Source organism: Contarinia nasturtii, unplaced genomic scaffold (genome assembly GCF_009176525.2).
Source record: "Contarinia nasturtii isolate CC-2019 unplaced genomic scaffold, AAFC_CNas_1.1 Cnas_scaffold_2611, whole genome shotgun sequence".
NCBI lineage: Eukaryota > Metazoa > Arthropoda > Insecta > Diptera > Cecidomyiidae > Contarinia > Contarinia nasturtii.
In genome coordinates, this window is record NW_022199931.1 from 173,715 (window position 1) to 200,177 (window position 26,463).

The 26,463-nt window shown below is 34.3% G+C and overlaps 7 protein-coding genes across 10 annotated transcripts; 1 reads left to right on the plus strand and 6 right to left on the minus strand.

The window, feature by feature from the left end:
• Positions 1-1,180: 1,180 nt before the first annotated feature.
• On the minus strand, positions 1,181-2,716 carry LOC116348659. The gene is made up of 2 exons (XM_031779725.1): positions 1,393-2,716; positions 1,181-1,317 (listed from the first exon to the last, which is right to left on the minus strand). The coding sequence occupies exons 1-2, from the start codon at positions 2,460-2,462 to the stop codon at positions 1,308-1,310; spliced, it is 1,080 nt and encodes a 359-aa protein (XP_031635585.1). The 5' UTR covers positions 2,463-2,716; the 3' UTR covers positions 1,181-1,307.
• A 1,066-nt stretch (positions 2,717-3,782) lies between these two features.
• LOC116348658 lies at positions 3,783-5,477 on the minus strand. The gene is made up of 2 exons (XM_031779724.1): positions 4,258-5,477; positions 3,783-4,177 (listed from the first exon to the last, which is right to left on the minus strand). Exons 1-2 carry the CDS (start codon positions 5,328-5,330, stop codon positions 4,168-4,170), a joined length of 1,083 nt encoding a protein of 360 aa, XP_031635584.1. The 5' UTR covers positions 5,331-5,477; the 3' UTR covers positions 3,783-4,167.
• Positions 5,478-6,518: 1,041 nt separating this feature from the next.
• LOC116348660 lies at positions 6,519-7,841 on the minus strand. Its single transcript, XM_031779726.1, has 2 exons — positions 6,745-7,841; positions 6,519-6,669 (listed from the first exon to the last, which is right to left on the minus strand). The coding sequence occupies exons 1-2, from the start codon at positions 7,797-7,799 to the stop codon at positions 6,660-6,662; spliced, it is 1,065 nt and encodes a 354-aa protein (XP_031635586.1). The 5' UTR covers positions 7,800-7,841; the 3' UTR covers positions 6,519-6,659.
• An 849-nt stretch (positions 7,842-8,690) lies between these two features.
• LOC116348655 lies at positions 8,691-10,389 on the plus strand. Its single transcript, XM_031779716.1, has 3 exons — positions 8,691-8,897; positions 8,960-9,331; positions 9,392-10,389. Exons 1-3 carry the CDS (start codon positions 8,753-8,755, stop codon positions 10,339-10,341), a joined length of 1,467 nt encoding a protein of 488 aa, XP_031635576.1. The 5' UTR covers positions 8,691-8,752; the 3' UTR covers positions 10,342-10,389.
• A 1,424-nt stretch (positions 10,390-11,813) lies between these two features.
• On the minus strand, positions 11,814-12,704 carry LOC116348665. Its single transcript, XM_031779735.1, has 4 exons — positions 12,572-12,704; positions 12,379-12,459; positions 12,157-12,284; positions 11,814-12,081 (listed from the first exon to the last, which is right to left on the minus strand). Exons 1-4 carry the CDS (start codon positions 12,614-12,616, stop codon positions 11,964-11,966), a joined length of 372 nt encoding a protein of 123 aa, XP_031635595.1. The 5' UTR covers positions 12,617-12,704; the 3' UTR covers positions 11,814-11,963.
• Positions 12,705-13,415: 711 nt separating this feature from the next.
• LOC116348662 (putative ankyrin repeat protein RF_0381) lies at positions 13,416-16,574 on the minus strand. Of its 4 annotated transcripts, none has more exons than XM_031779728.1 (14): positions 16,446-16,574; positions 15,351-15,436; positions 15,248-15,278; positions 15,139-15,188; positions 15,000-15,082; positions 14,909-14,930; positions 14,717-14,815; positions 14,514-14,612; positions 14,368-14,444; positions 14,181-14,301; positions 14,041-14,116; positions 13,932-13,954; positions 13,682-13,873; positions 13,416-13,615 (listed from the first exon to the last, which is right to left on the minus strand). In XM_031779728.1, the coding sequence occupies exons 2-14, from the start codon at positions 15,409-15,411 to the stop codon at positions 13,551-13,553; spliced, it is 999 nt and encodes a 332-aa protein (XP_031635588.1). In that variant the 5' UTR covers positions 15,412-15,436; positions 16,446-16,574; the 3' UTR covers positions 13,416-13,550. The 4 variants fall into 4 exon arrangements, with proteins under 4 accessions (XP_031635588.1, XP_031635587.1, XP_031635589.1 ...); XM_031779727.1 differs by having other exon boundaries at positions 16,222-16,574; XM_031779729.1 differs by having other exon boundaries at positions 16,463-16,570.
• A 730-nt stretch (positions 16,575-17,304) lies between these two features.
• On the minus strand, positions 17,305-19,192 carry LOC116348654. Its single transcript, XM_031779715.1, has 2 exons — positions 19,086-19,192; positions 17,305-18,937 (listed from the first exon to the last, which is right to left on the minus strand). The coding sequence occupies exon 2, from the start codon at positions 18,928-18,930 to the stop codon at positions 17,446-17,448; it is 1,485 nt and encodes a 494-aa protein (XP_031635575.1). The 5' UTR covers positions 18,931-18,937; positions 19,086-19,192; the 3' UTR covers positions 17,305-17,445.
• Between the last annotated feature and the right edge of the window lie 7,271 nt (positions 19,193-26,463).

The window sequence follows — 26,463 nt, forward strand, 5'->3', positions numbered from 1 at the left end:
GAATTCTGACGTTTCAACAGCCATCAATGCATCGATATTGGAAACAGTCAATCGGAACGACGCTTGACCACTGTGCCCACAACATTTATCCAAAACGTCAAACTCCAAAATACTCCTGTTTTCATAATTTGGATTGGCGACTTCAATTTTAATCTCCATCTGGATGGTGTCATCACGTACAAATCCATTTTTAATGTTGGATAATAGCGTCCAATTGGTGATGTAAGTAGCATTACCAACTTTACGTGTGTGATTGTATATATATGGTGGCGAATAATATCCAACTGGTTTCACATTTTTCTTGAACGTTAAAAATTTAACTGTGGCACACGCAGTGTGTGACCAATTTCGTGACTCATCTTCATTTTTGCACCACAAATTAACAATAAGATATTCTTCCTCTTGTAAACCACGGACCTTTTTGAATTTAACACACCATGGCACGCCTTGGATCATAACATCAGTTGTGAATTGCTCGTCAAATTCGCTGATTTTTGAAATTTTATGGATGAATTTGATCGTGGTTGAAGACATGGTTATGCTGTCGTCGAAAAATTAAGTTACATAAAATGACTGGATCAATTTGATCTTGAATATCTGCAAAAGTGAAAACTACACAATATAATAAATTAATTAACTTCAAAAAACTGAATAGAATGCCTCAAAGCTTATAAGTATAACCTGTTCTACGTTACGACGTCTGTGCAGGATACTAGACTGTACTATTGCAAACGTCACCACGAGTGTGCCAAAGCATTTTGACAGATCGAAAATTCTAGAATAATCAGTTCGAAAAGCACAACCGTGGTCTAGTGTGAACGAACTTCAAATTATATTACATGTCAATTCAACTTATGAGTCTGTGTATTTTATTCAGATTATTTGCACATATCTAAAAGAAACGTAAATTGTAGCACTATGTCACCATTATTAAATCTATATCACCAACAGTTTTCATTCCGAATATTTTCAACGTAAACAATTACTCGTCCTCGCATGAGCAGAGTTGATTCGATTTTATTTCAAACCTTTTCAAACGGAAAACAAAATAATTTTCAATATTAAACGATGGAGCTTTAGAGATACTGATAACGACTCGATTTTATTCTTTAACTCTAATCTTTACATTAATTAATGATAAAAGTAACCCTTTAACACATAAGTTGTAAGAAGGAAGGTGAATTGAAAGTTTATTTTTATAAGAATTTTTTAAAGAAAAATATTGATATTTATTTCATGCGATTTGAAAGGCTGTCCATATTGTGATTTTCGATTGTGTTGTCTAGGTGATTGGGATCGGAGCCAGCCTAGTTTGCGCTGTAGATGAAAAGAAAGCAAAGACAGTAGTCTCACGTATACAATAATAAATCGAATTGATAAGTTTCAACTTACAGTGGCAAACGAGTGCGCCGTAAATCAGTCAATTTGGCTGCAGCATTGCAGATTGGACACTTTTTGCGAGCTTTGATGACATCTTCGATGCATCTTGTACAAAACAGATGGGTGCAACGGAGTGATGACACTTCTTGATCGCGAATGACTTCCATACAGATTGAGCATTCCAATTTCAACAGCTTTGCATCTTCATTTTGACCATTGGCCAATTGGCGTTTATTGCCACATTGACCGGCATAATCAGGTTGTTTTGCTATGATATTGCGAACAAACCCGTTTTGATCATCAAATAAATCTTCCCATGATACAAATTCGCATTCATCCAAAATATCATGTTTGTTCACATCTTCCTCGAGTACACGCTTAATTGTCTTAGTGTCATCTTTTGTCGAAATAAGCTTGACGACAGCTGTGGTGTTGTATGTAACTTCGTCAGTATCATCATCTTCAAGGATCTCCAATCGAACGCCCAACCATTTCGATGCATCATTGTAAATCGACATTTTCCAACGTAGACCACGCAACATGAATTCGGGCGTTCCAACAGCCGCCAATGCATCGATATTGGAAATAGTCAATCGGAAAGATGTATAACTACCAAGTCCACAACAATTGTCGAGAACATCGAGCTTCAAAGTGCTTTTATCTTTATCATTTGCATCAGCAACTTCGATTTTAATCTTCATCTGGATGGTGTCATTTCGAACAAATCCATTTTCAACATTCGTCAACCGTTCCCATTCGATGAAATTGATGCCCAAAATGCGATTTGAGTTACCGAAAATATACGGTGGAATGTAGCCTTTGTTTGGTTCCACATTTTTCTTGAATGGCAATAGTTTAACTGTGGCAAAAGCAGCGTGTGACCAATCGCGTGTTTTATTTTTATTCGTACACCATAATCGAATGCCGAACCATTCCTCTCCTTCGTCACTTACCTTTTTGAATTTAACACGCCATGGAATGCCTTGGACCATAACTTCGGGTGTGAATTGTGCATCTAACTCACTCAGTTTCGAAATTTTATAATTGAATTTGGCCGTGTTCGAAGCCACTGACATCGCCATTCTTTCGTTGTAGAAATCCAAATCGACTTAATAAATTGAATTTTTGTTTGATATGAAAATTACGAAAGGTATAGAAATGAATTAAATTGCGCAATGCTTATGAACAACATGTACTGTGGATGCTGGCTCGTGTACGACTAAAAATTTCATTAAGAGAATGAGCGCCAAACGCGAATACGTGAAATTTGACAGATCGAATTCGAAAGTGATAGAACATTCTGTTCATTCACAACAGTGATCTAATGTGTATCCCTATCAAGGGATTTAGACGATTCAAAGCTATGAAATATTTTCCTAACTTTTTATAACGTTGGATGAAAAACTGAATAAAATTGTATAATATACATTATCCAAACACACCAAAGGTTTATTTCCATCCTAAAGAGAAATTAAAGAATGTATGTATTCGTCGTATACTATACGACGTTCTATAGAACGTCTGAACTTTAGAAAATCTGAGAATAAAGCCAACTCCAAGAAAATGTAGTTTTTCTCTTATTTCTAATAGTATAAATAATTCAAAATATGTAAGCAGGCTATTTTTTTCTTCAAAAGAATAACATCCCGAAAGTTTGAGGCAATTCTAATACAAATTAAAGGTACCTTCCATACAAAATTTCCGTTTTTGTGTCAAAAATCGAAAGTTTTGTATGGGAAGTACCTCTATTTGTGATTGAAATTTCTCCCAATTTGGTGAAATTATGTATTTTGACACGAAAATAAGATCCACAAGATTTCATTGTAATTAACTGATTAAGTTACTGCAAGCATACATTTTGGAAAGAAATTCGATCAATTTCGAGTGAACAAAACCCCCTAACTACATGACTTAATCACCGTGGAAGCTGGTGAATCCTATTTTCGTGCCAAAATACATAATATCACCAAATTTGAAATAATTTCAATCAAAAGTAGGGATACCTCCCATACAACATTTTCGCTTTTCGCAAGAGGCACAAAACTCCTAATTTTGAAGACAATATTTCAAACCTAGGGGGTAGACACGAATTATAAAACTTTGAATCATGTGAATCACAGTGAATCATTCAAATGTCAAATAAGCATCACTTTTGGTTTTATTAACATGATCGTTCAACAAATTCTAAATATTATCGTTGATTTTATTTGAAATTTACTATAAAAACACGAAAAAGATAAAAAAATGAGTTAATACATTTAAAAAATCATTTTTTCGAAGACAAATAATTTTAATTTATCAATAAATACTTCTTTCATGACACATAAGTGACATTTCAAATGTCATCTAAACAATGTGAATCTTTTGAATCACAGTGAATCAAATGAATCATGTCTACCCCCTAGTTTCAAACTTTCAGAATGTTATTTTATTGTGTAAAAAATAGCCTGTACAAAGTTTCACGTCATTACGTCAGCCTAAAATCATGGCTCTCATACAAAAATTCATTTTTTTTTTATTTTTTCAAAAAAACTCAGGTAAAACTTGATTGTATCTCAAAACTAACGCCGGATTCGGTTCCATGCGGAAAAGTCAGCTTGCGTACGTAAGCCCCTTTATTTTTAATGTATTTTAAGTAAAAGAAATTCTGATATTCAATTAAAGACATATGGATGTGAAATTGTCACTTGGTGGAAGTAATCACTTTATTGGCAGATCTGTTGTTGAAACTATTTGATATTAGCTTCCTTCAGATGTGTCATCTGGGTGATTGGGTTTCAAGCAGGCCTAATTTGCGCTGTAAATTCAAAGTAAACAAAGACAAAACCTTTATGCTATTCATACAACAATCGAGCAATTTAATGAGTTTCCACTTACAATGGCAAACGACAGAGCCGTAAATCGGTCAATTTGGCTGCTGCATTGCAGATGGGGCACTTTTTGCAAGCTTTGATGGCATCTTCGATGCACTTTGTACAAAACATATGAGTGCATGGCAGTGATGAAAGTTCTTGATCGCGAATGGCTTCCATGCAGATTGAGCATTCCAATTTCAGCAACTTTGCATCTTCATTTTGGTCACGGGCCGCTTGGCATTTCTCGGCCAAATTGAGCGAATCTGTTATGATGCTGACATCAAACACAATAGTATTATTACGAATAAAGCCATTTTGATCGTCAAATAATTTGCCCCACGATACAAAGTTCCATTTTTCCAACAAATCTTGCCCATTCATTTCCTTCTTGAGCTCATGCTTAATAGACTTGACATCATTGTTCGCAGAAATGAGCTTAAAAGTGGCTGTCGTTTCGCTTGTAGCATTGTTTTTATATTCAATTGTCTCCAATCGAACGCCCAGCCATTCTGATGCATCATTGAAAATTGAAATTTTCCAACGTAAGCCAAACAAAATAAATGCTGGCGTTCCAACAGCCATCAGTGCATCGATATTGGAAACAGTCAATCGGAACAATGCGCGATTAACGCATTCACAACATTTGTCCAAAACGTCAAATTTCAAAAGGCTCTTATCTTCATAATTTGGATCGGTGACCTCAATTTTAATCTCCACCCGGATGGTGTCATCACGCACAAATCCATTTTCAATGTTGATTAATCGTTCCCATTTGATGAAATCAACTGTACCACAACATCGATGTGAGCTACCGAAAATATATGGCATTGTATACTTTTCAAATGGTTTTAAATTTTTCTTGGACGGCAATAGTTTAACCGTGACAAAAGCAGCGTGCGACCAGTCGCGTGATGCATCTTTATTTCTGCACCACAAATAAACATTAAGCCGTTCCTCTCCCTCATGGCGTTCCTTTTTGAATTCAACATCCCATGGAATGCCTTGGACTATAATTTCGGGTGTAAATTGTTCGTCAAACTCATCCAGTTTCGAAATTGTATGAATAATTTTTTTCGTGCTTGAGGCATATGACATGATCGTACTTTCGTTATAAATTGAATTGGTCAATTCGATTTCAAAATATTATAGTATACTAGAAAATGTCAATATGAGAATGAGCGCCAAAATATGTAGTTTGACAGATCGAAAGTTCTAGAAGATTCTATTCGAAAAGCTACACAGTTCAACTGATGTGAACGATGCTTTAAAGATACAGCATGCCAATTCAACTTATGTGTCAAGTTATGCCCACCTTGAGAAAGAGTTTATGTTTTTGTACACAAGTTAGCAATTTTATTAACAATCGTACTTCATTTTGGATTATGTTTCACTTTACTTGAATTTTGTATGGGAGTTTCCACTTATCTTAATTCGAATGACTTCAAACTTCACCTGTAGCTAGTCTCTGATAATAAAATAGGATTTGCGGCCATTTGAAGCCATTGCGTTTGTTGCAAAGTGTCATTTTATATAACCACATTTTCGATTTTTCTTCTGGAAGTTCATAATGGGTATGAAATTTTTTGGAATGAAATCTTGTATGACAATTCTGATAAGCCTAATCGATACAGTGAGTCAGACTGTACATATGCCACCATAGAAGCAACTTTCGTCCACCATTCCTTCCACAAGTTACAACCGATTTTATGAACTTTTACCTAGAGGACCAAAACAAAAAACTAATTTGCGCGAGCACTTCCCGGGATTAAAAAAACCATTCTAACAACGTAGAAGTTATTGTCTTGGATCTCTGTAACGAAAACTGGATGGGTCCCTAAACATTTGTAACTTTTAATTTTTCTGGGATAGTCCAATATTTTCGAAAACCACAACAGTGTTTAAATGTGAACGCACCTTCGAGTGACATTAAACGTGTGCGTATCCTTATGTATCACTCTCTTTATTTGCTCGAATACGAAACATTTGCGAATTATGAATACATTTCACACGATACTAAGCAATGAAATATTTTCTATTCTTTTATGTTGTTAGATGAAAAACTGAATAATTTGCACGAGCACACCACATGTTGATTTAAATCCTAAATATTCAAACAGAAAATTAAGAATGTTCCTATATGACATTCTATAGAACGTCCGAACTTTGGGAAAACTAAGAATAGTGTGGTTTTTCTTTTATTTGTAACTCTTTTTTTTCTACTGATGTTATCTATGGAAACTCTAAGCACTAAATTAAAATAAATTTGAATTTTTCAATGAATTTTCAGTAAAATATATGTTGATATTCAATTAAATACATATGGATATGAAATTGTAATACTATGAAAATTGTCGCATAATTGGCGAATCGGTTGTAACTGTTCGCGTCCGATGTGACTTCTGGTTGACTCGGATCTTATCCTGCTTAACTTGCACTGTAAATTCAAAGTAAACAAAAATATTAGTCCTACTCATGAAATAACAAATCAAATTGATCAGTTTCCACTTACAATGGCAAACGACAGCGCCGTAAATCGGTCAATTTGGCTGCTGCATTGCAGACTGGACACTTTTTGCGAGCTTTAATGACATCTTCGATGCACTTTGTACAAAACATATGAGAACATTGAAGGGATGAAAGTTCTTGATCGCGAATGGCTTCCATACAGATTGAACATTCCAATTTCAGCAGGTTGACATCTTCATTTTGACCGGCATAATCAGGTTGTTCTGCTACAATTTTGACTTCTAATACGATCACATTATTGCGAACAAAACCAGTTTCATCATCAAATAAGTTGTCCCACGATACAAATTTACACTCTTCCAACACATCGTCCGCGGTCATTTTCTTCTTGAGCACATGTTCAATTGATTTAACATTATTTTTTGTCGAAATAAGCTTGACGAAAGCTATGACATTACACGTAACTTTATCAATATCTTCATATCGAAAGATTTCAAGCAGAACACGCAACCATTTCGATGCATCATTGTAAATCGACATTTTCCAACATAGGCCACGCAACATGAATTCGGGCGTTCCAACAGCCATCAATGCATCGATATTGGAAACAGTCAATCGGAAAGATGTATAATTACCAACTCCACAACATTTGTCGAGAACATCAAACTTCAAAATGCTCTTATCTTTATCATTTGGATCAGCAACTTCGATTTTAATCTTCATCTGGATGGTGTCATTTCGAACAAATCCATTTTCAACATTCGTCAACCGTTCCCATTCGATGAAATTGACGCCAAAAATGCAATGTGAGTTACCGAAAATATACGGTGAAATGTAGCCTTTGTTTGGTTCCACATTTTTCTCGAATGGCAATAGTTTAACTGTGGCCAAAGCAGTGTGTGACCAATCGTGTGATGCATCTTCATTTCCGCAACACAAATAAACAGCGAACCATTCCTCTCCCTCATGCAGTTCCTTTTTGAATGTAACATGCCATGGAATGCCTTGGACCAAAACTTCGGGCGTGGATTGTTCGTCAAACTCACCCACTTTCGAAATTGTATGAATAAATTTTTTTGTGTTTGAAGCATACGACATGATAATTTCGTTGAAGAATAAAATTATACAAATTAAAATGATCAATTCGATTATTGAAAAAGAAAATACTGGTTATGCACAATTATTAATAATTACTAGATTTATTTCACTTTTATAAGCTATTCGGTGAGAGAAATTGCGTTATGCTTATGAATAGCAAGTGCTGTGTAAGAAAACTTGCAACATATGATGGCAAATGTCAATATTAGATTGAGCGCCAAAATATGTAGTTTGACAGATCGAAAGTTCTAGAAGATTCTATTCGAAAAGCTACACAAACCAGCTGATGTGAACGATGCTTTAAAGCACATTACTCCAATTGATGTGCTAAGTAGATTGGTAAAATAAGGTTTTCGGTATCGAGATGCCCCATACAGATCCCGATAATATGACAGTAAAAAATATATTTGAGACACTTTTTGATTCATTTTTTTTATTTTTTTTTGGAAAAATCGTAAAATCTGGAAAAAAATTATTTTCCGCTGTAAAAAAAATACGTAGTTGGGGGATGGGGTTTGATACGAGAAAACCGAATGTAACGTTAGTTTTGCGATTCAACAAATATTTGATACACTTTTCAAACAAAAATCTGAGAAAAAAAATCACCAAAAATATGGATTTTGTATAGGAACTACATTACATCGTAATGACGTGCCAAATAAACGATCACTGTGTTGCACCGACAGTTTGCGTGCGCTGCTCGTTTTAATCGCGCTTGTGTGGCTTTGTGACCTTTTTCACATTATTCTTTAACAAATTCAAAGCATTTTGATTCAATCGAAGATAATAAAATGAAATTATTTATTAAAGCAGCAAACTCAATGTGTCAGTTAATCAGTTAAAAGTCAATCTAATCATATATTGTGAAAAGTTATTTGGTGAAGTAGCTTGGGCAGTAAAATCAATTGGCGAAAGTACGTTGAATACGAGTTTCGAATAAAAGTGAAAATATTATGTCTGTAGCTGCATTCAACATTTTAATTTTCATCACTATCTTGAATGTCATGAAATTGTCGCATTTATGTGGTGGTTCACCTTCAAATGATAGCAGTGCAAACAATTTCCCAGATAGAATGGGAATAAATTCGCAACGGTTGGGTAAAGATTTGAATTTCAATTGATACCAAATCCACTTGAGGCTAATATTTTCTATTACATAGGAAACACACAACGTAAATTCGTAGCCAATGTTAATTCTTGCACAAGTTATAATCAAACATTTTGTTTAGAATGGGCTGATAAACATCCTTATGTGGATGATATGGACGACGAAATACCATTCGTAATTGATATGAAAGCATCAACTCACGACGATGAAGACAATTATTTTCAATACGTTATTTCAACTAAACAGTTATTAAGAAACGCGGCTAAATATTCCAATATATGCGCTGATGGTACATACAGAGTAGTCTTTTTTGGCTATCCTCTATTGGTTGTTGGTTCTATCGATTCAAACCGTAGCTTTCATTTGATTGCTGCTTCACTTTGCGTATCTGAAAAAACTACTGATTATGAATTCCTATTTGAAGGTGAATACAAATTTGACTATCCAATCCTTGCTAAATTTTAATTATAATATATGTTTTCAGCAATAAAAAAGGGAGTGAATACAGTGACGAATGAGTCTTTTATGCCAGACAAAATGATTTCAGACGCCGCTCCAGCCATTATCAATGCATTTTATAAGATTTTTGCAGACAGTGCACAAGCGAATGTTATTTGCTGGGCTCATGTGAAGAGAAATGTGTGTCAAAAAACGAATAACGAAGATATGTTATCGGATATATCTAAACTGCAATTGTCGTATAATTCATACACTTTTGAGCGAGGAGTTAAATTGTTTATGAGAAAGTGGAGAAAAACTGAGAAATCTTTTTGTGATTACTTCAAAAAAGTTTGGCTAGATAAAAATTCATCATGGTATGAAGGCTACCTCAGTTCCTTTCCGTCAACCAACAATGCATGTGAATCGCATAACGACGTCATTAAACGAAAATACACATTCCGCCGCCGATTGAGTATAATTAAATTTAATGAACAACTTTTCAAATTATTCAATGATTTTTCGGTAAGCTACAACATTAAACGATCGTATGCAATGACACCTTCAATCGAAACCAATATATGGACGAATGGCATTGAATGGGCGAAAAGCAAAGAGATAAATGTAATTCTCGGCAAACGAAATGACGACACACAACTAATGTATATTCCATCGTCGAAATTTGTGATAGAAAATAATAGATTTTTACTCGAAACGGATGTAGATGACCTCAAATTTAATAGAAACAATAATTTTGACGAATTTTTTGAAAATGTTTTTAAAATTTGGATTGTTGAATTTAATTTAAATGACTGGAAAAATTCGAATTGTACTTGTCACTCATTCATGAAACTTTTTTATTGTAAACATGTTATTGGATTGAGCCTAAGATTTGGTAAGGTAAAAGCACCAGCAGTCGCCAACCCAGCTACGCTGGGTGAAAAAAAGAAAAGAGGTCGGCCAAAAGCCACACGAAAGGCATTAATTAGACAGTAATAATAATATAAAATAAATTTCATTCTGTAAAAATCTTGAAATTCTTAAATGCACATTTTGAAGTAAAAAGTAAAAAGTAAAAAATTAGAAACCTTTTTTACATATGAACTATCCTTTTAACCATATTCGACAAACCATTCCATAAAAAAAACTAACACTTTCTAAATTTATAACTAACTCTCTCCAAATTGATTACTAATTGATTTTTAATTTTTGACGAACTTATTTCTATTAAACTGCTAACCGGCGATGTAATATTTCACTAACTATTTATACATTTTCTACTAACCATTTTCTTTTTTAACTAACTGGTTTACATAATTCCCTTTATTTTAATCTATGTATTTTACATTCAAATCATCATGGAACCAATCAAAGTGCATTTAAATCAACAGATGTTAAGTTTGTTGATGGTTCAGTCAAATTAGTATTGTTCACAGCCATCTTCGCATAAATCGATTTATACTGTTATTAACAAAAGGAAGGCATCTTATGTGAATTTTTTTTTGTACTTAAAATATATGCAATAATTACCACTCCTTCAAGGCTATTGACGCCATCTTCGAAGGTCTTTAACATTTTTTCAAGTCTTTCCACTTCGTTAAATGCATCTTTCAAGTCATCTTGGAGTTTTGTGAGACGTATTACGAGTGTTTCTACTGAAGTTCCATTCACGTTGTTTGTATTTTCATCTATATTTCTTGTCGCAGAGATAGCATCGGCGTTGGCATCGCTTTGACGATGAATTCGAGCTGATAAGCAAACCTTGTTGAAAAAAACTCATTTAATTCTCACATTTCTCGAAGATTTTTCACTTTTTCGTTACTTACATGGCTAGCAAACAGAACGAAAAACACAATGTTCAATTTAAAGGCCATTTTTAAGCCAATCTTTTGTTCACACTCGTTAAAAGTACTGTGAGTGGGACTGCACTCTAAAAAACTTGAACTCGAAATAGCTTTATCTATAATAAACAGAAAAAAGCAAAAGAATCTCAAGTCATGAGTCATCACCCTTGGGCTTTACGTTTGTTATTTCGTATTCCATTTCAAATGCGATAACTGATTACGACGTTCCCAACAAGATGTGCCAATTTCATATTTCCGCTGATATTGAAATTGAATGAATGCTACTTTATACATTGAAAAGTCATTGAACAAATTTCTGTATTAAAATATGAAAAATCACCGAACGAGCATGTCACTTATCTCAAGAGACTACAAGATTTCTTGTGAATTCAAAATTCGCCTAAATAAAATACAATTTCATAAGTTCAATAGATGGCGTATGCAGTGATGATGGCGATAGACTTAATCGTGCTTTTAAAGCACTGCTTTTAAATTTTTGTACGCGTTTTTCATTTTATTTAAATTTATACTTTTTACAAATTGTTTTTGTCTGTCTTTGTTAAGCCAGACTTGCTTCAAATTCTTGCTGAAAAATAAATAATTTAAGTAAAAGAGTATTTCAAATTATTTTGCATCAATTTTATTCCAACTGTTTTTTTTCATTTTGTTAGAAAATTGTTCCTGTAGAGTTTTATATTTCTCGGCATTCTGATTTTTTATCAGAAAAAATGCTTTTGGTCTGCCAATTCTTAATGGGAAGCATAAGCTGATTCTTTATTCGAAGCATTGGTAGAAATCTTGTGTGAATTGTGCTCTAAGGTTTTCTGGCAATTTAGTAACCATTTGGTTGAACATTTGTTTGGTTCCAGCCGATAATGCTGCATAGCATTGTCTGTAGTGAAGAAAAATGTAACATTTTCAATGTAATTAGTGGATATTTTTTACATTTTTTCAAGTAAACACTAACTTTTGTTCGTCTCCTGAAAGCGATGCACATTTTTGGGCAGATTCTGCCATTGCTTGAGCAGCCATTTTCATGGTTTGACCCCACGAATTCAATTCGGTATGGTTGGACACCAAGTCCGAAACTGCTTTCTGCATTTAAAAGAGAGAACACATTTTTACAATACAAAAATCATCGAAGATGGAAAATCTAATTGAATGAGATACAAATAAATAAAATGCTTACCAAACCGCACTGGAATTGTGCATCAGTAACTGGGAAATGGATATCCCCTGCGATTTGGCCAGATGGAATACCATAGACAAACTAAAGAAGTAGAAGATTATACGATTTTTATTATCTTATTTCGCATTATTTTAAAACCCTGAATTGTAGGCTCTTGGCTCGATTTAGAACTAGAAAAAATATAAGTCTTTACCACTGCCACTGATAAAACAGCTCCGATTAATAAAAATTGTTTCATTTTGAAAAGTGTCGTTTTTCGTCAAGTAGTCGAAATGAACTCGTTAAATTGAAGTATGCTTCTGTTTGGTACAGTCTTTTGCTGTCGTATTTATATGATTTTCTGACCGATATTTTTGAGATAAGTTATTTCAATCGAACCATCGAAATTCATTAATTTAATTTTTTGTTTATCATCATAATACACACCGATCGCAATGAAGATTATGATATTTCTTGAAAAAAAATTTTTTTTTAAAGATTAGATAAGAAAAATGTATAAAAAAATTCTAATCAATTTGAAATGATATCTAATACATCTGTTTTAAACTTGCTAATTTTTCGAGTACATAATTGAGCTTCGGTTCTTGGTTGGATGATTTTGGAAGAAAATGATATGATACAGTGATGTGGCCAAGAACTGTAGCCAAGAACCATTCACATTTCTCAAAGAAATCCATATTTATCAAAAAGGCAGACAATATATTGAGCTGAATATTTATTTGAAATGAAACGAAATTGCACGCTATTTTTGATAAAACAATAGAAGTGATTGTTGTGGTTATAAAACACAATACAATACACAGTACAATAATTATAACAATCACTTCTATTGTTTTATCAAAAATAGCGTGCTATTTCGTTTCATTTCAAATGAATATTCAGCTTAATATATTGTCTGCGAAAAAGGGGCACAATTCTCGAAAGTTCGTCAATGAATGTTTAATGACTTTTAATGACGTCTCCAGATTTCTCAAAGAGATTCATTTTTGTCTGATGTAAAATTAAGAATTTGTTTGAATTACAAGAGAGTTAGCAAATAAATAACACGAAAATAATTTTATTTCACCATTTAAATCTATTTAATTATATTAGTTTCAAAGATCATTTTTTCGTGTAATGGACTAACTTAAAATTAGTAAATGAGAGATGGATATAATAAAAAATATCTGGATTCAAGACATCCATTTGGCTCGTTCTTTCTCGGCGTCTGCAAAAATTGCGACCATTCTTGCATTCCCTGCAATGAAAAAAAAAAATCAAATTCAATGTCACTGTACACAGAGGCAGATGCCTTTAAAATTACCTGTTGCATGATTAGCAGGCGTTTCACCCTTTCTATTTGTGGCATACATATTTGCACCATTTTTAATTAGCATCTTAGCAACCTCCGGTGATCCATAGAATGCGGCCCAGTGCAATGGTGTTTCACCTTGGAAATTTTTCGCATTCACATCAGCACCATTTTTAATTAAAACATTTGAGATATCGGTTGAACCTTGAAATCAAATTCTTCCATTATCAATGTTCAAATGTAATGTCAGCTGTATACTTACGTTGTTGAGCAGCACGGTGTAAACTATAAGTATTTATTAAAATAATACGAAAATCTCTATAAAATGTTAATAATAAATTCAATGAAAAATATTAAAATGATAAACTTACGGAGTGAATTGTTGGCTATTCCTTACGTTAACGTCAGCACCATAATCAATCAAAAGTTTCGCCGCTTTCGCTTTGCCTAAAGAAAAATCGTTTTTGTTCTTGAATTTTTCTCGGGCTGCGTGCTTTAAAATAAAACATACCGTGACTAGAAGCGTAATACAAAGGTGTTTTGTTCAATGAATCCTTTGCGTCTATCTCAGCGCCACGTGATAAAAGTAACTGCATTAAATCCACTGCACCCCAATAGCTGATCCAGTGGAGCTGATGCAATTTAATAAAAAAAAAATAATTTATTAATTAATAATTTGAGTAATTCAATTAATTTACCGGTGTTGCACGTGTGTTTGTTTTTACATTAACATCCACACCTTTTTCAACCAATGCATGAATAACATCCGCTTTAACTTTAAATGAATTGAAACAAAGCGATAAAAATGTGATCAAGGAAAAAACGTCCATTCAATTCCAATTACAATGTTTTGCTGCCAAAAAAAGGGGCGTTTCACCGGCGTTATTTTTTCCACATAAATTTGCACCATAATCGATTAAAAACTTGGCTACATTTGAATATCCTGAAACGAGTTGTAATTTATACTCCATTGTTAATCGTCAAAAACACAAATAAATGAAACCAGAGTCGGTGTCGAAATAGTTACTTTTGGAATTCGTGCCTTACCTTCTTCAATGGAAGCATGAAGCGCCGTCGAGCCCATATTATTCGGAATGCTCAAATCGGCCCCGTTAGTAGCTAGCAATTTTACCGTTCGAACATTACCTTAAATAGATGCAGGAATGGAGTAAATTATTAAGTAAACCCAAGTTCCGAACAACAGATCACGGAAGCGAATTTTACAAAATGAATATATACCCATTTTAGCAGCAATTGTTATCTATAAAAAATAAATAACATTTTAAACATTTAAATTTTTATTAAATTTTAATTTTGATTATTTGAATACCGGTGTATCCCCGTCTTCATCCTTAAGATCCAAGTCTATATCTTCGTCTCGATCAATAAGCCTTTTAATAGCCGTCAAATTACCTGAATCGAGGAGAATAAATTCAGTTGCTATCGCACACAATATTCACGCGACTTACCAATGTAAGCGAAATAGTGCAGATTTGAAAAGAATGGATTGGAAATTGACCTATAAAATTAATGACGTGAGTGAGACAAGTGCATTTTCAATGTTGAAGAATTACTTACGATATTGGATTATTTGCGGAATGTTGAAAACCTTAATAATGAAACAATGACAATTAATGACTTCAATTTTTTCTTTAAAAAAAAAATGGATCAAAAAGTATACCTTCATTCAAGGCGATTAAATTTCCACCCAAGAAAATGGCAATCACAAATAAAAACTTCATTCTTGATAAGCAAAAAAATTGAACTCTGCAATAAAAACAAGGAACAAATAGTGAGTAAATAGCACTCGACTAGAAAATACGAAGGAGAGAGGTAAATTTCCATTGACAACTCTCACTTTATATCAAAAGGCGCGTATTTGAATCTCTGATTACTTTTCTTCTGGAACGTCCATATTCCAAAATAAATCTAAATTGAAATTGAGTTTAATCGAGTGTTTTGTTCGCATTGCCTGTTATTCAATTGAAATAAATTAGAATAACAAAAATTATCTCATACATTCCCACCATACAAAATCATTTACACGCGCCTTAGAAATTCAAATGGGCACGTTTATTGCTTATCCGGTTGCAATTGTTTAAATAGGCGCTTTATTCAGAAACATTTTGATGTCAAGGCGACAAACAATTTTTTACGTAATAGCTATTATAGCATGATTATTGGATTTATGACGATCTTCGATCGAATTCTATGGCACATTTAGACACTTTCACTATCACATCGGTGTCAGTCATTGGTTTTGATTATGTTTTGAACGAAGCGTGACGAAGTTATTTGCACGGCAAATAAAAAATCAAACGCAAAGTGAATGATTTGAAATTATGAGTAAAGTATTCCATTTATCTCTATTTTCAAACACACATTTTTTTATTCGGGATTTGGTCATTACTGAATCTTCTGTTCAGTTACTTTCGATCGCTTTTTTCCCGAAAAATCTCTTGCTAGGTATGTACGGAAAAGTAATATTCTGCGGAATATTTTGAAATCACTGCAATACCAACTTCAAAAGAAGCAGATCTTTAAAAAGTTACCCTCAAATTGTAAAGAGCTAATATGCCGTATTATTTTAATCTTAACTTTATCAGCTAAATAGTTTCATTTATAATGCTATTTAATCACTCTGGAATACACTTTGTTAAATTTGTTGAAAAAAGTTTGATTTAATAAACTGTTTCTTGAATAGGCTAACTGAATGGTTTGATGAAATTTCTCAAATTTTTATTCAGTTTTTATTGCTTTGATCACCGATTTTTACATTTTTCGAGTTTTAACCTCAAATTTTCTCCTCTTTGACTGTAAATCTAAACTTTTAAGAACTTTTCTTCGAGCCGATTGAACGGTATTTCACTATCGGAATGATCAGTTGACACTGAACCTGAGAATGTTCCAATCAAAACTGAATCACTTTGCATAATGTGCGTTCATTTTATGCTTATTGAATAAATTGAGAAATTGCTGTGCGACATTCATGACATGTTTACATACATTCAAAATACAAGTAAACATCTTCATTTCTAGCAGCAGCTTGTTGAAAGAAAACTGTTTTGTATGTCATTTGATCAATTTACTCTTCTGAATTATAAACAACTTACTGCGTTCAATTGAAATGACCAGCTGATATGTACGAATTTGGATTGTGCGCCGTAAAATTATGATGTAATTGACGAAATTTGTTTTGATAGAGTTTTGTCTTTCTGTGAATATTTTGAAGCGCCGAAAAGATAAAAGGAGCTGGTTTTTTAAGTAGATAAAGAACACACAGTGCCCGCAGTTATTTCATATAATTGTTCAAGCCTGAATACAAACCACCTTTCCCACACTCGATGTGCCAAAGAGTAAAAGAGCAGTATCTGAAGAGTGGCCGCAGCTCTGTGGTGTCTTATCTGTTATAGGCCTTCAAAAATATTGTAAGCACGGCTAAAGTGTATCCTGCAATGAAAATACCCACTAGAGTCACGAGAATCCGTGTGATATATAAATACTCTTGAAATAATCAAAAATGTGGTTTTTATTTGTTACTTTTGGAACAGTAATAATTCCATTATTGGAATCTCCATCGAAATCATAATTTCTTTTGGAATTGATATCAGTTTCATGTTTGATTCATCTGTTTTTTTAAAATCAAAAGTAAAAATTTGGTTTTGTTCCCAAACAAATTCCATTAAATCTAAAGATTCTTCAGTGAAAGAAAGTAGTAAATGTGAATTTGGTCGTTTGCTGCATGCTTTAAGCTTTCTTTGATTTCATGTATCGTCTTATTCATCATGCAATGCAAATGGATGGTTGGTCAAATCGGCATCGAATCGTTTCACTTCAATGCTATCAAATTTGGTGTCCTTATTGTGCCATTTGATATGCAGAAATGTTGTTTCATCGACAAAAATTTCTAATCGCTTCATCATATCTCGTTCCTTGTTGACTCTGGTCAGTTCCATGTCCAATCTTCCGTTAACTTTCCGTATGACAATTTTGCGGAGGTTCGGTGCTTTTTCAATGAATGGCACAATATGGGTGTTGACTCCTTTGCTTTCAATCTCTTGGAAGTAAAGTTCCTTGACATTCAGTGCACCATTAATCAAAGGTTCTTCGTCGTCACAGTCGGCAATTGGGCGGCGAATGTATAGCATTTGAAATGTTAACTTTGTCAAAGCCTCGATGAATTCCTTGTTTATTTTGACCTCGCAATCAAAATAAATGCTGTGCAATCCGTTCATGGCTGCAATATCATCGGCGTGATCAGTCAGAATGGTTGGATCCATAAAACGCAGTTTCAATCGATTGAAACGGCCACTTTTTTCAATTTTGTTTAGAAAATCGCTGAACATTTGCACATTTTCCTTGTCGTCGAGATTCAATTCAATGCCCAAGTCGTTCAATTTAACGGCGCCCTGTTGAAAAATGCTTTTATTCAAATTGATGATCGACATCGATGTGGTGAAACTTTTGACGGTTTGATTCTTCTGAAAGAAATTCTTCAGTTGGGGGATGGGCCGTGCATCTTTCACCAATGCCAAATGTTCCAGTTTCGGGTACGTTTGCTTCAACCAATCATCGTTGATTCCCATGTATATGCCTTCGTTGGAATAGATGCGAATGGACAAACGTTTCATATCTTCACAGAATTGTAGCACCATGTTGTACAAATCTCCGTCAATTTTGCAGCCAAGAAATTCAATCGACGTTGCCACTTTCAATTGTTCTTTGATACAATCGACCATTTCATTGTCAAGACGCTTTCGGAAGATCTTTTGACCAAATTGAATCTTGTCGATGGTTTCGATGTGGGTGGCCAAAAAACGGAAGATTCCAATATCAAAATCTTCGAGAATGACATTTCGATAGCATTTATGGAAACCATTTGGAGTTCTTTCCGATGCCGGCAAAAAGTATGTGAGTGGTGTACGGATTAATAACTTTTTTGCCGGATACTTGTGTTTGATGTGAAAGTCTATCAGTTTATTCATTTTCTTGCAGGTTTGACCCACCGATTTTACGTCACCCGATGATAACCAATCGAATATTGAACGACAACAATCCTCATTCAATGTGGAGAATGTATCGATTCCATTGCCGTTCTGTTCTTGATCCACGATGCCATTCTGTAGTTCATTCGCGTTGGCGTCGTCATCGTCATCGAGTAAAATCACTTCGTTCGCAACATTTTCTGCAACATTGTTCCCAATATCATCATTCTGTTCATCCAATTTCGGACGTTTTGCCACAATTTCATCATCATTCATGGTGCCCCTATTAGAAAAGACCACACACTACGATTAATTTCACAGTGCTACAACAACAATTCTGTGCTATTACGACGCAATTTGTTTACGAATTTTTAAAACAAATGCAACGCAAAATACAACCAAATTTTGATTGAATTTCATTGTTTCCTTACCTTTTCTGCAAAAAACTTCCGATATAAACCCAATTTCTCGCGAACAATACGTATTTTTAACGATTTTTTATGAGAGCAAAAACGCCAAGCAACTTGTTGCACATGCGACTGTATGGAAAATTTGACAGGTTCATGTAGTGTGTCAGGTTATTGTGGTGTGTGTGTTAGAGCGGAAGAAATTGGAAACGTTCAATACTGTAAATATCAAAACAATCCGCGATGATGAATGGCTTCAAGAAGGTTCCATGAATTTTTGGTGAAACATTTTTTATGCATTTTCTTTCTATTTCATAATTTTTTCCCGGTGTAGTTTTTCACCGTATTACTCATCGAAAACTGTAGATTTATCAATCAATTCGCTAAATTTACATAAAATTTGCATGTGATTGGAATAAATCAAAAGGATTTGAACGGAACCATTGAACTCATCAAATAATTTTCACACACAACCGATAAAATTTTATTTTGTATTCCGATTCTATCGTGGTATTAGTTTTGAATTTTGCGGCGAAAAAATGCCGATTTGGTAAAAATGGTGACGAAGTCGAAGAAAATGTTGTTTACATCGCTATCAATGGTATGAGTGTGTGTGTGTTTTGAAGAATCGAAAATGGAGCAAATCTTGGCGAGAAGAAAAAGTCGATTCATTCGCAGCCAAACTTTGAAGTAGAGCACATCGATAGTAAAACTATTGAACACCGTGAAGATTGCGAATTGCCGGTATTTTCTTTCTTTGGAATAAGATCCGACTCACTGGATTTCTCGGACCGGCTTCTTTTGCTCAACAAAACTAGTGAGAAAAAAGATAGCGATGAATTGTAAGTACTCAGCATATATTTAATACTTAAAAATTACCAATTGTCTGTTGTAAGCTTTAAATAGAAGAACACAGCCTTAAATAAAAAAAAATGTTAGATTTTAATGATATTCCATGATAAATAATCCCCAATTTTCCTATTTTGTTTAATGAAATGTTCAAAAAAGTTGTAAAAATGTAAAAAGGCCGGTCTCAAAACATTTAAAACCAAAAAATCGAGATTTATCAGTTTACTGCAACTGAACTTCATAGTTTTTGTGTATTCACCTCTTTAAATGTGATTGAAACTTTTCAATTTGATTGAAATATGGAAATTTGATTAGCATGGAAGACATGGTATTAGCCCAAAATCAAAATAAATATTTTGTGATATTTCCAAATCTAAGCGAATTTGTGCAGTAGATCGGGCCCAATTATGAACTGAGTAGAAAAAACTGATGAATACTGTTCAATCGAATCCATTGTTTTCACGGTTTTTATAAAAACTTATTGATACTCTGTCAGATAATAGAGAGAATATCTTTATTAATAAAATTGATTCAAGAAATGTTTCCTTTTAATGAATTCTGTATACAATGCCTTCCACACGAAATAGGTTGGCGCAAGAATCTAATTAATCAAAAAGAATTAATCATTTTTTCATCATGATCAATCTCTCTTTTTCTCTTTATTCTCAATTTCTCTCAATGAAAAATTCATTAAAAAATCAACATTTTTTCGATTCTTCAAAACTTTTTTCAGCTAAAATTCACGAACCGGCCGACAAAGTGCTGGTTCCATCGATTAGTCTCCAAAAGCACCGATGTATAGTTTCAAAGTCTTGTATTATTTCTAAACCACTGTCATCGTCTCTGTCCCCATCATCGCTTCCACAATTTCCGCAAAGCAAGCGATACCGTGAAACCGACACCGACGTGCTGCCAACTCCAAAGAAAACCAATTCCAACAGTGCCGAATGCCGTACAAAATTCACTGATCTCATTGTAGATTGTCTGGAATATGTGTTCGATAACTTGGAACTCATCGATTTATTGAATATAGCCGACTTGAATGCGAACACCAAAGAAGCGGCTGGAATGGTTTACAAAAAGCGTTATTCGAATCATTTGGTGAAAATGTCTGGAATGGATGCATGTACTCCACTAAAACAGACTGATTCAGAAATTTCAATCGCTTCAATTGCCATTTGTTCCAAATTTCTCTGCACCTTTGGTGAATTCATTGAACGCTTGCAACTGGAGTATATCAGCAGTAATCAAGTATCGACGGCTGACTGGTGCGACATGAAAAATTTGTTCGACGAAAAATGTGCCAAACATTTGTTCGAATTGAAATTGGTGAATTGTGACAAGGAAATGGTTACGAGTATCGAAAAACCAATGGAAAATGTGAAAAAGTTGCGAATCAGTTGCAGTCATTTGGGAACATGTATGGAATTGGACAAATTGTTTCCGGCAATACAAGAATTGGAATTAATGCACCACGATGGTGGCATTCAAATCCTACGCAAATTTCGGAGTTTGCGGTTCTTGGCAATGGACACATCAGCAAACGCACGATTGACAACGTATTACATTGAAACGATGATCGATTCAGCGCCAACAATAAAAGTATTGTCATTGAGCGGCGGCATTGATCCAAGGCTGCTTGAGTATATCAACGAAAATTTAAAGGAACTGAAGGAACTTTGCTTTCGGGAATTCCGCATGAAAAATCGACCGTGGTACAAGGAAACATTCGTCTTCAAAAAAGTTGAAAAACTTACTGTTCGAACGGGATACTTGGGAGATTTACCGGAAAAAATTCCATTTGAATTCGAAGCACTCAAGGAAATGAGCATCATTACCGCATCACTTGATCGCAATTGGATTGAATTTGTGATGAAACAACGAGAATTGGAAAAATTGCATTTGACCGCAAAAATTAAGGATGATGATATCGATCAGATTGCACACAAACTTATCAAGTTACGTGAAATCGACGTGGTAGCCAACTTACGGTTTTTGAAGCAGTGTGAATCTTTGCAGAAAATCCGGTTCACGAAATTTGATCCAGAGATGTACGATTCAATCTGCAAATTGGGCGGCGCCAAGTGGCATGTGGTACAAGACGGACAATGGGCTGTTATTTTGACGAAAGAACCTTTTTAATTCAATCGACTAAAAATCGCTGTTACTCTATTTTTTTCCACTTTTTTAACTTTTTTCTATATTTGTTACGCATTTTTACCTAAATATTTTACTGATCCAAATCTATTTTGAGAGAAATGTTTGAATTTTGTTCAGAATTATGCACGGAATGGAAGTTTTGTTCAAATAATTGATATTATTTTTGTGCCTTCTGAATTCCAGTTGAAGTAAATTAAATTGAAAGCATTCAGCGGTTACGTTAGCTTGAACATTCAAATGAAAAACGATTAATTTATGAATAAAGTCTTTCAGCCTTGAAAAAAGCATGAGAAAAAATCATCCAGTTGAAAACAATGAAAACTCCATCCATTCGCTTAAAACTCAAAAAACGGCCTTCTTTGTTTTGAAACTCGAAAAACGGCTATTAATTGTAAATACTTACTCGTGAGAACCATGACTCATACATACTCCAAATCTGTTTATAAACATACACGAACTTTTTTCATCGCAATACATTCGCTTCCTTGTGAGCCGTATCGTCTACCGTAAGTATTGCGAGTGTGTGCGTTCCAGTTTTGATGCGTATCCACGAACACATATGTGTCCAGTTCGTGTGATTGTGTTGTTAGCGCTGCGTCTTGCTCTGTGTACAATTGTACATACATCCACTCACGCCTCATAGTTGTAACGGTTCGCTTGCGTCGATCTGTGTATGTGATCACTTTACGCAATGCTACGTCTTTCAAATGTCAAAATAAATTTATTCTCAGTACCAACCGGACGAACACCGTCCTATTTGTGCACCAAATATTTACAAAATTTCGTTATTAATTGTTGTTTAATTACGTAGTTAATCAGATAGTCAGTACTGAAAATCAAACAGTGATTATTAACTCGTTTTTCGCAACATACGGTAAGTACAAAAACAAAGACGATATTGTTAATGAAAACAGAGAGAAGTCGACAAATGACAAGTGTTTGTGTGTTTTGAAAAAGTAAAAAAAGTCTTTATTTTGCCGGAATGTTAATATTTTTTTGTTGTTAAACATTGATTTTTCAAGCATATTTTTGAAACCAATTGAAAGAACCCCATTAGAACTTTTCTTTTTTCGTCGAATATTTTCAAGTAAAAATCGTACGGCGCCCATAAGCTGTGTGCGATAAGAAATTCTTGTGAAATACCAGCATGTTCTTAATTTACTTTGTTTATGCTGACGCAACACTTTCGCTGTGGTATTGAGTGTAATTTGTTTGTTTGAGGTTGACAATGCCTGTCGTTTTTTTGTCATTGCACGTTTTGTATTTGATTAAATGAGCAGACTTGATTTGATAGTTTCTACTGAACACTTGCTAACTTGCATTTTTTTGCTTTGTTTGCAGTGAAACAAAATACTTCTTCTGCAGTAATTTTTTTTGATACGCTAAAGAGCGAAATACAGTTTTTCTTGAAGTTGGAGCGAGACAAAAATTGTGAATGAATTGAGAGAGGCTATTGAGAACAACTGTATACATTGATTGATTCTCTGAACACAGCGTATGTGTGTTATTATTTTGTTTTCTCCTAACTTTCTCTATTTAAAACAGAATATTTAGAATTTGGAAACAGATTGAACTGGATAAAATCACACAACCTATTTTGGATTATTTGAGTGCAATTGAGCTTCACACGGGCACAGTTTATTTTAAATATTTTTGGTATGAAAACTTATATGTTGACAACCCGTGATATTAAATATTCCGAGATTTCCCGTTCAAGCAATTTTTCCTCTTTTTCAATTTGCTACTGTTTTTTAATAGAATTTCTCTCTTTACTTGCCAACCATCCTCATGCATGAAAGGTGGATAGAGATAGTATTTCGTTCATTTTCTTGAACATTTTACTCAATAGTTCGTATAAGTATCAGCGAGTCATAGGGCCTTGGAACTTATTTTCCTTCTTCAACTTTGAAAAAACTTGAACATAAACTAAAAAAGCCTACAATAACCGAAGATGACAAACTAAAACATGATATTCTTCTAATTTCAGATGAAAAATGAGTGATTCAGATGAAGAAACCGATTTCCGGTCCAAAAAGCCACGATATTCACAGTCGATCAATTCAGAGCCATGTTCGCCGTCGAACCAATCAGGGCCAAGTTCGTCATGGATCAAAACAGAGCCATGCTCACAGTCGATGATAACAGAGCCGTCGAACCAATCAGAGCCATGCTCGCAGTCAGACATATCGGAGCCATGCTCGCAGTCAATCAAAATTGAGCCATACGACAGCCTCGAAATTTTTGATTATTCAATCATCGACGAAACAGTGATCGACGATGTCCCGAACAAAACGTCCACATCCACTGTCATCAAAAAAATTGTGGATTTACCAAAGGACTGCTTGGTAAAAATAATGGACCACCTTGATTTCGTTGACTTAATGAACGTGGCCAATGCAACGACAAAATTATGCGAAGCGGCTTGTGAATTATACGGCCAGCAATATGCCGACAAATTGGTGAGCTATAATGGTGATATATGTAGCGAACGGGTGATGGAGGTAGATGTCACTGAAATCACAATCGAAATCAATGACTCTAGGTCATGTTTGAAGGTGCTTCGCGCTTTCGGTAAAGTAATCACGAAGTTAAAGTTGAATTTCCAAAAAATCGATGAAAGTCGAAAAGAAGTTTGGACCCAGGCAATATCACAGGTATTGAATGAATACTGCAACAAATCACTGAAGGAGCTGGAATGGTATGTTCGAGGGGCAAATCACTTAAAAATTACTTATTAATTATTATTGATTGTTTTGCGATTATTCTTCGATTAGTTTCGATTATCGTCATTAATTGTAATATATGTATTACGTATGAGATTGTCAAATGACGATGATGGAAATTGAATCTATGTGAAATAAAAAGAGAGAGAGAGAGTGTGTGTGTGTGGATGAGTGAGTGAGTGAATGATAGATGATTGGGGAACCATTAGAATGTAAGAGAAAACATACGAAAGAAACAAAAGTCACAACAGCATATAACAGATTGCTGACGAAAAATTGAGATTTGGTAGTAGCAGTGGAGAGAACAACACACAAAGAATCAATGTTGTACACACAGTAGCATTGCATCGGAACAACGTCACAACGACGACAACATGGCGGCGCAAACGGATAAACGAAAACTGTATCAACAGCAACAAGAAATCACGTTGGGGTAACAATTGTCATATTTTGCATAGTAGCTAGCGCATTCGCTGTTCAATATCGGCCACTGTCAACGACAAACCGATTTAAATGTGTTGGTGTGTATTTGACTGTGACATTTCAAACCAACAAGCCGGCAACAATTCACATCGTGACGAACCATTGCCAGTGTAAGAACTAAAATTCCTGCGCATAAATTTTCAGTTTGCATTGAAAGTGAAATATCCTATCGAATTGGATTTTTATCGGTTTTTCCAGAAAAAGTGTTCGGTAAGTGTTATTTTAAAATATAATATTAAACAGAATTTTCGAATTTTTTTACAAAAAATTGACTGCATGCTAGAATTAGATTGAGATAGAGAGAAACACATTGAACACAATACAAAATCATGTTAAATCATGAATTTCATCATTGCGCACATTGGATTACGGGTACCGTTAGCCAATAGTGCGACGCAGTTTCTCATGATTTTTCAAAGCCCACTTTGACTACGATATGCAATTGAATGTTTTTTAGATTGATTTTTTTCATATTTTTTAAATAATTTTTTTTGTTTTCAAAATTTATCCTTTGGCAAGAATATATTGTAATTTTGTGTGTGCTGTTTTTCTTCTCTCACATTTCACTAGCAATAGCCAGCAATGGCCAGTTCATCCAGTGAATATGATGATTCCGATGAAGACGAAGAAGAAGAAAAAGAGGAGGCGAGAGACAAAGTTTTGGCCAAACGTATTCATTTCAACGAGGTAAGTGCATTTGAATCAAGTTCATTCATCTCATCATATATTTTTTTCATGTCATTTCTTAATTTATATTGTTTTTGTGGGTGTCATTTGTTTTATCCAGGTTCAATATCTCGTCGAAAACGATATTCGAGATTCTAAATGGGTGCGCAAAGAAATGGTCAAAAGTGAACATCGTCTCCTTGAATTTGAGTTGGAAACTCGCCAAAGTGGACTCGACGAAGTGGACTGGGATCCATTGCCCATTCAAATCATTAATGCCATTACCATTAATGGAGCGGTGAGTTTTTGACAAACATTTCAAACATGAATTTGAATTTAATCGAATTCTAAGCAATAACATATAATATTCCTTCTAACTATAGATCGAATATTTGGTGCAGTTCAGTGATGGCACACAAGCAATGGTCTCTTTTACATGCGGTCCGATGCTACAACTAATCAGTCAATTTGAAAAAGATCGCATTTATAAATCTGTTGTTCGATTGGATCGATTGAGTGAA

Excerpts from the sequence above, each read along its gene's own strand:
- LOC116348662 (XM_031779728.1), bottom strand. The coding sequence starts at position 15,411 with ATGAAGTTTTTATTTGTGATTGCCATTTTCTTGGGTGGAAATTTAATC. Across the intron at positions 14,816-14,908 it reads AACAATTGCTGCTAAAATGG|GTAATGTTCGAACGGTAAAA; the intron begins GTATATATTCAT and ends CATCTATTTAAG. Across the intron at positions 14,445-14,513 it reads TTTTTTGGCAGCAAAACATT|TTAAAGCGGATGTTATTCAT; the intron begins GTAATTGGAATT and ends ATTCATTTAAAG.
- LOC116348654 (XM_031779715.1), bottom strand. The coding sequence starts at position 18,930 with ATGAATGATGATGAAATTGTGGCAAAACGTCCGAAATTGGATGAACAG.
- LOC116348655 (XM_031779716.1), top strand. The coding sequence starts at position 8,753 with ATGTCTGTAGCTGCATTCAACATTTTAATTTTCATCACTATCTTGAAT. Across the intron at positions 8,898-8,959 it reads AATAAATTCGCAACGGTTGG|GAAACACACAACGTAAATTC; the intron begins GTAAAGATTTGA and ends TCTATTACATAG. Across the intron at positions 9,332-9,391 it reads TTATGAATTCCTATTTGAAG|CAATAAAAAAGGGAGTGAAT; the intron begins GTGAATACAAAT and ends ATATGTTTTCAG.
- LOC116348658 (XM_031779724.1), bottom strand. The coding sequence starts at position 5,330 with ATGTCATATGCCTCAAGCACGAAAAAAATTATTCATACAATTTCGAAA.
- LOC116348660 (XM_031779726.1), bottom strand. The coding sequence starts at position 7,799 with ATGTCGTATGCTTCAAACACAAAAAAATTTATTCATACAATTTCGAAA.
- LOC116348665 (XM_031779735.1), bottom strand. The coding sequence starts at position 12,616 with ATGAAACAATTTTTATTAATCGGAGCTGTTTTATCAGTGGCAGTG. Across the intron at positions 12,460-12,571 it reads CTGTTTTATCAGTGGCAGTG|TTTGTCTATGGTATTCCATC; the intron begins GTAAAGACTTAT and ends CTACTTCTTTAG. Across the intron at positions 12,082-12,156 it reads CTTTCAGGAGACGAACAAAA|ACAATGCTATGCAGCATTAT; the intron begins GTTAGTGTTTAC and ends TCTTCACTACAG.
- LOC116348659 (XM_031779725.1), bottom strand. The coding sequence starts at position 2,462 with ATGGCGATGTCAGTGGCTTCGAACACGGCCAAATTCAATTATAAAATT.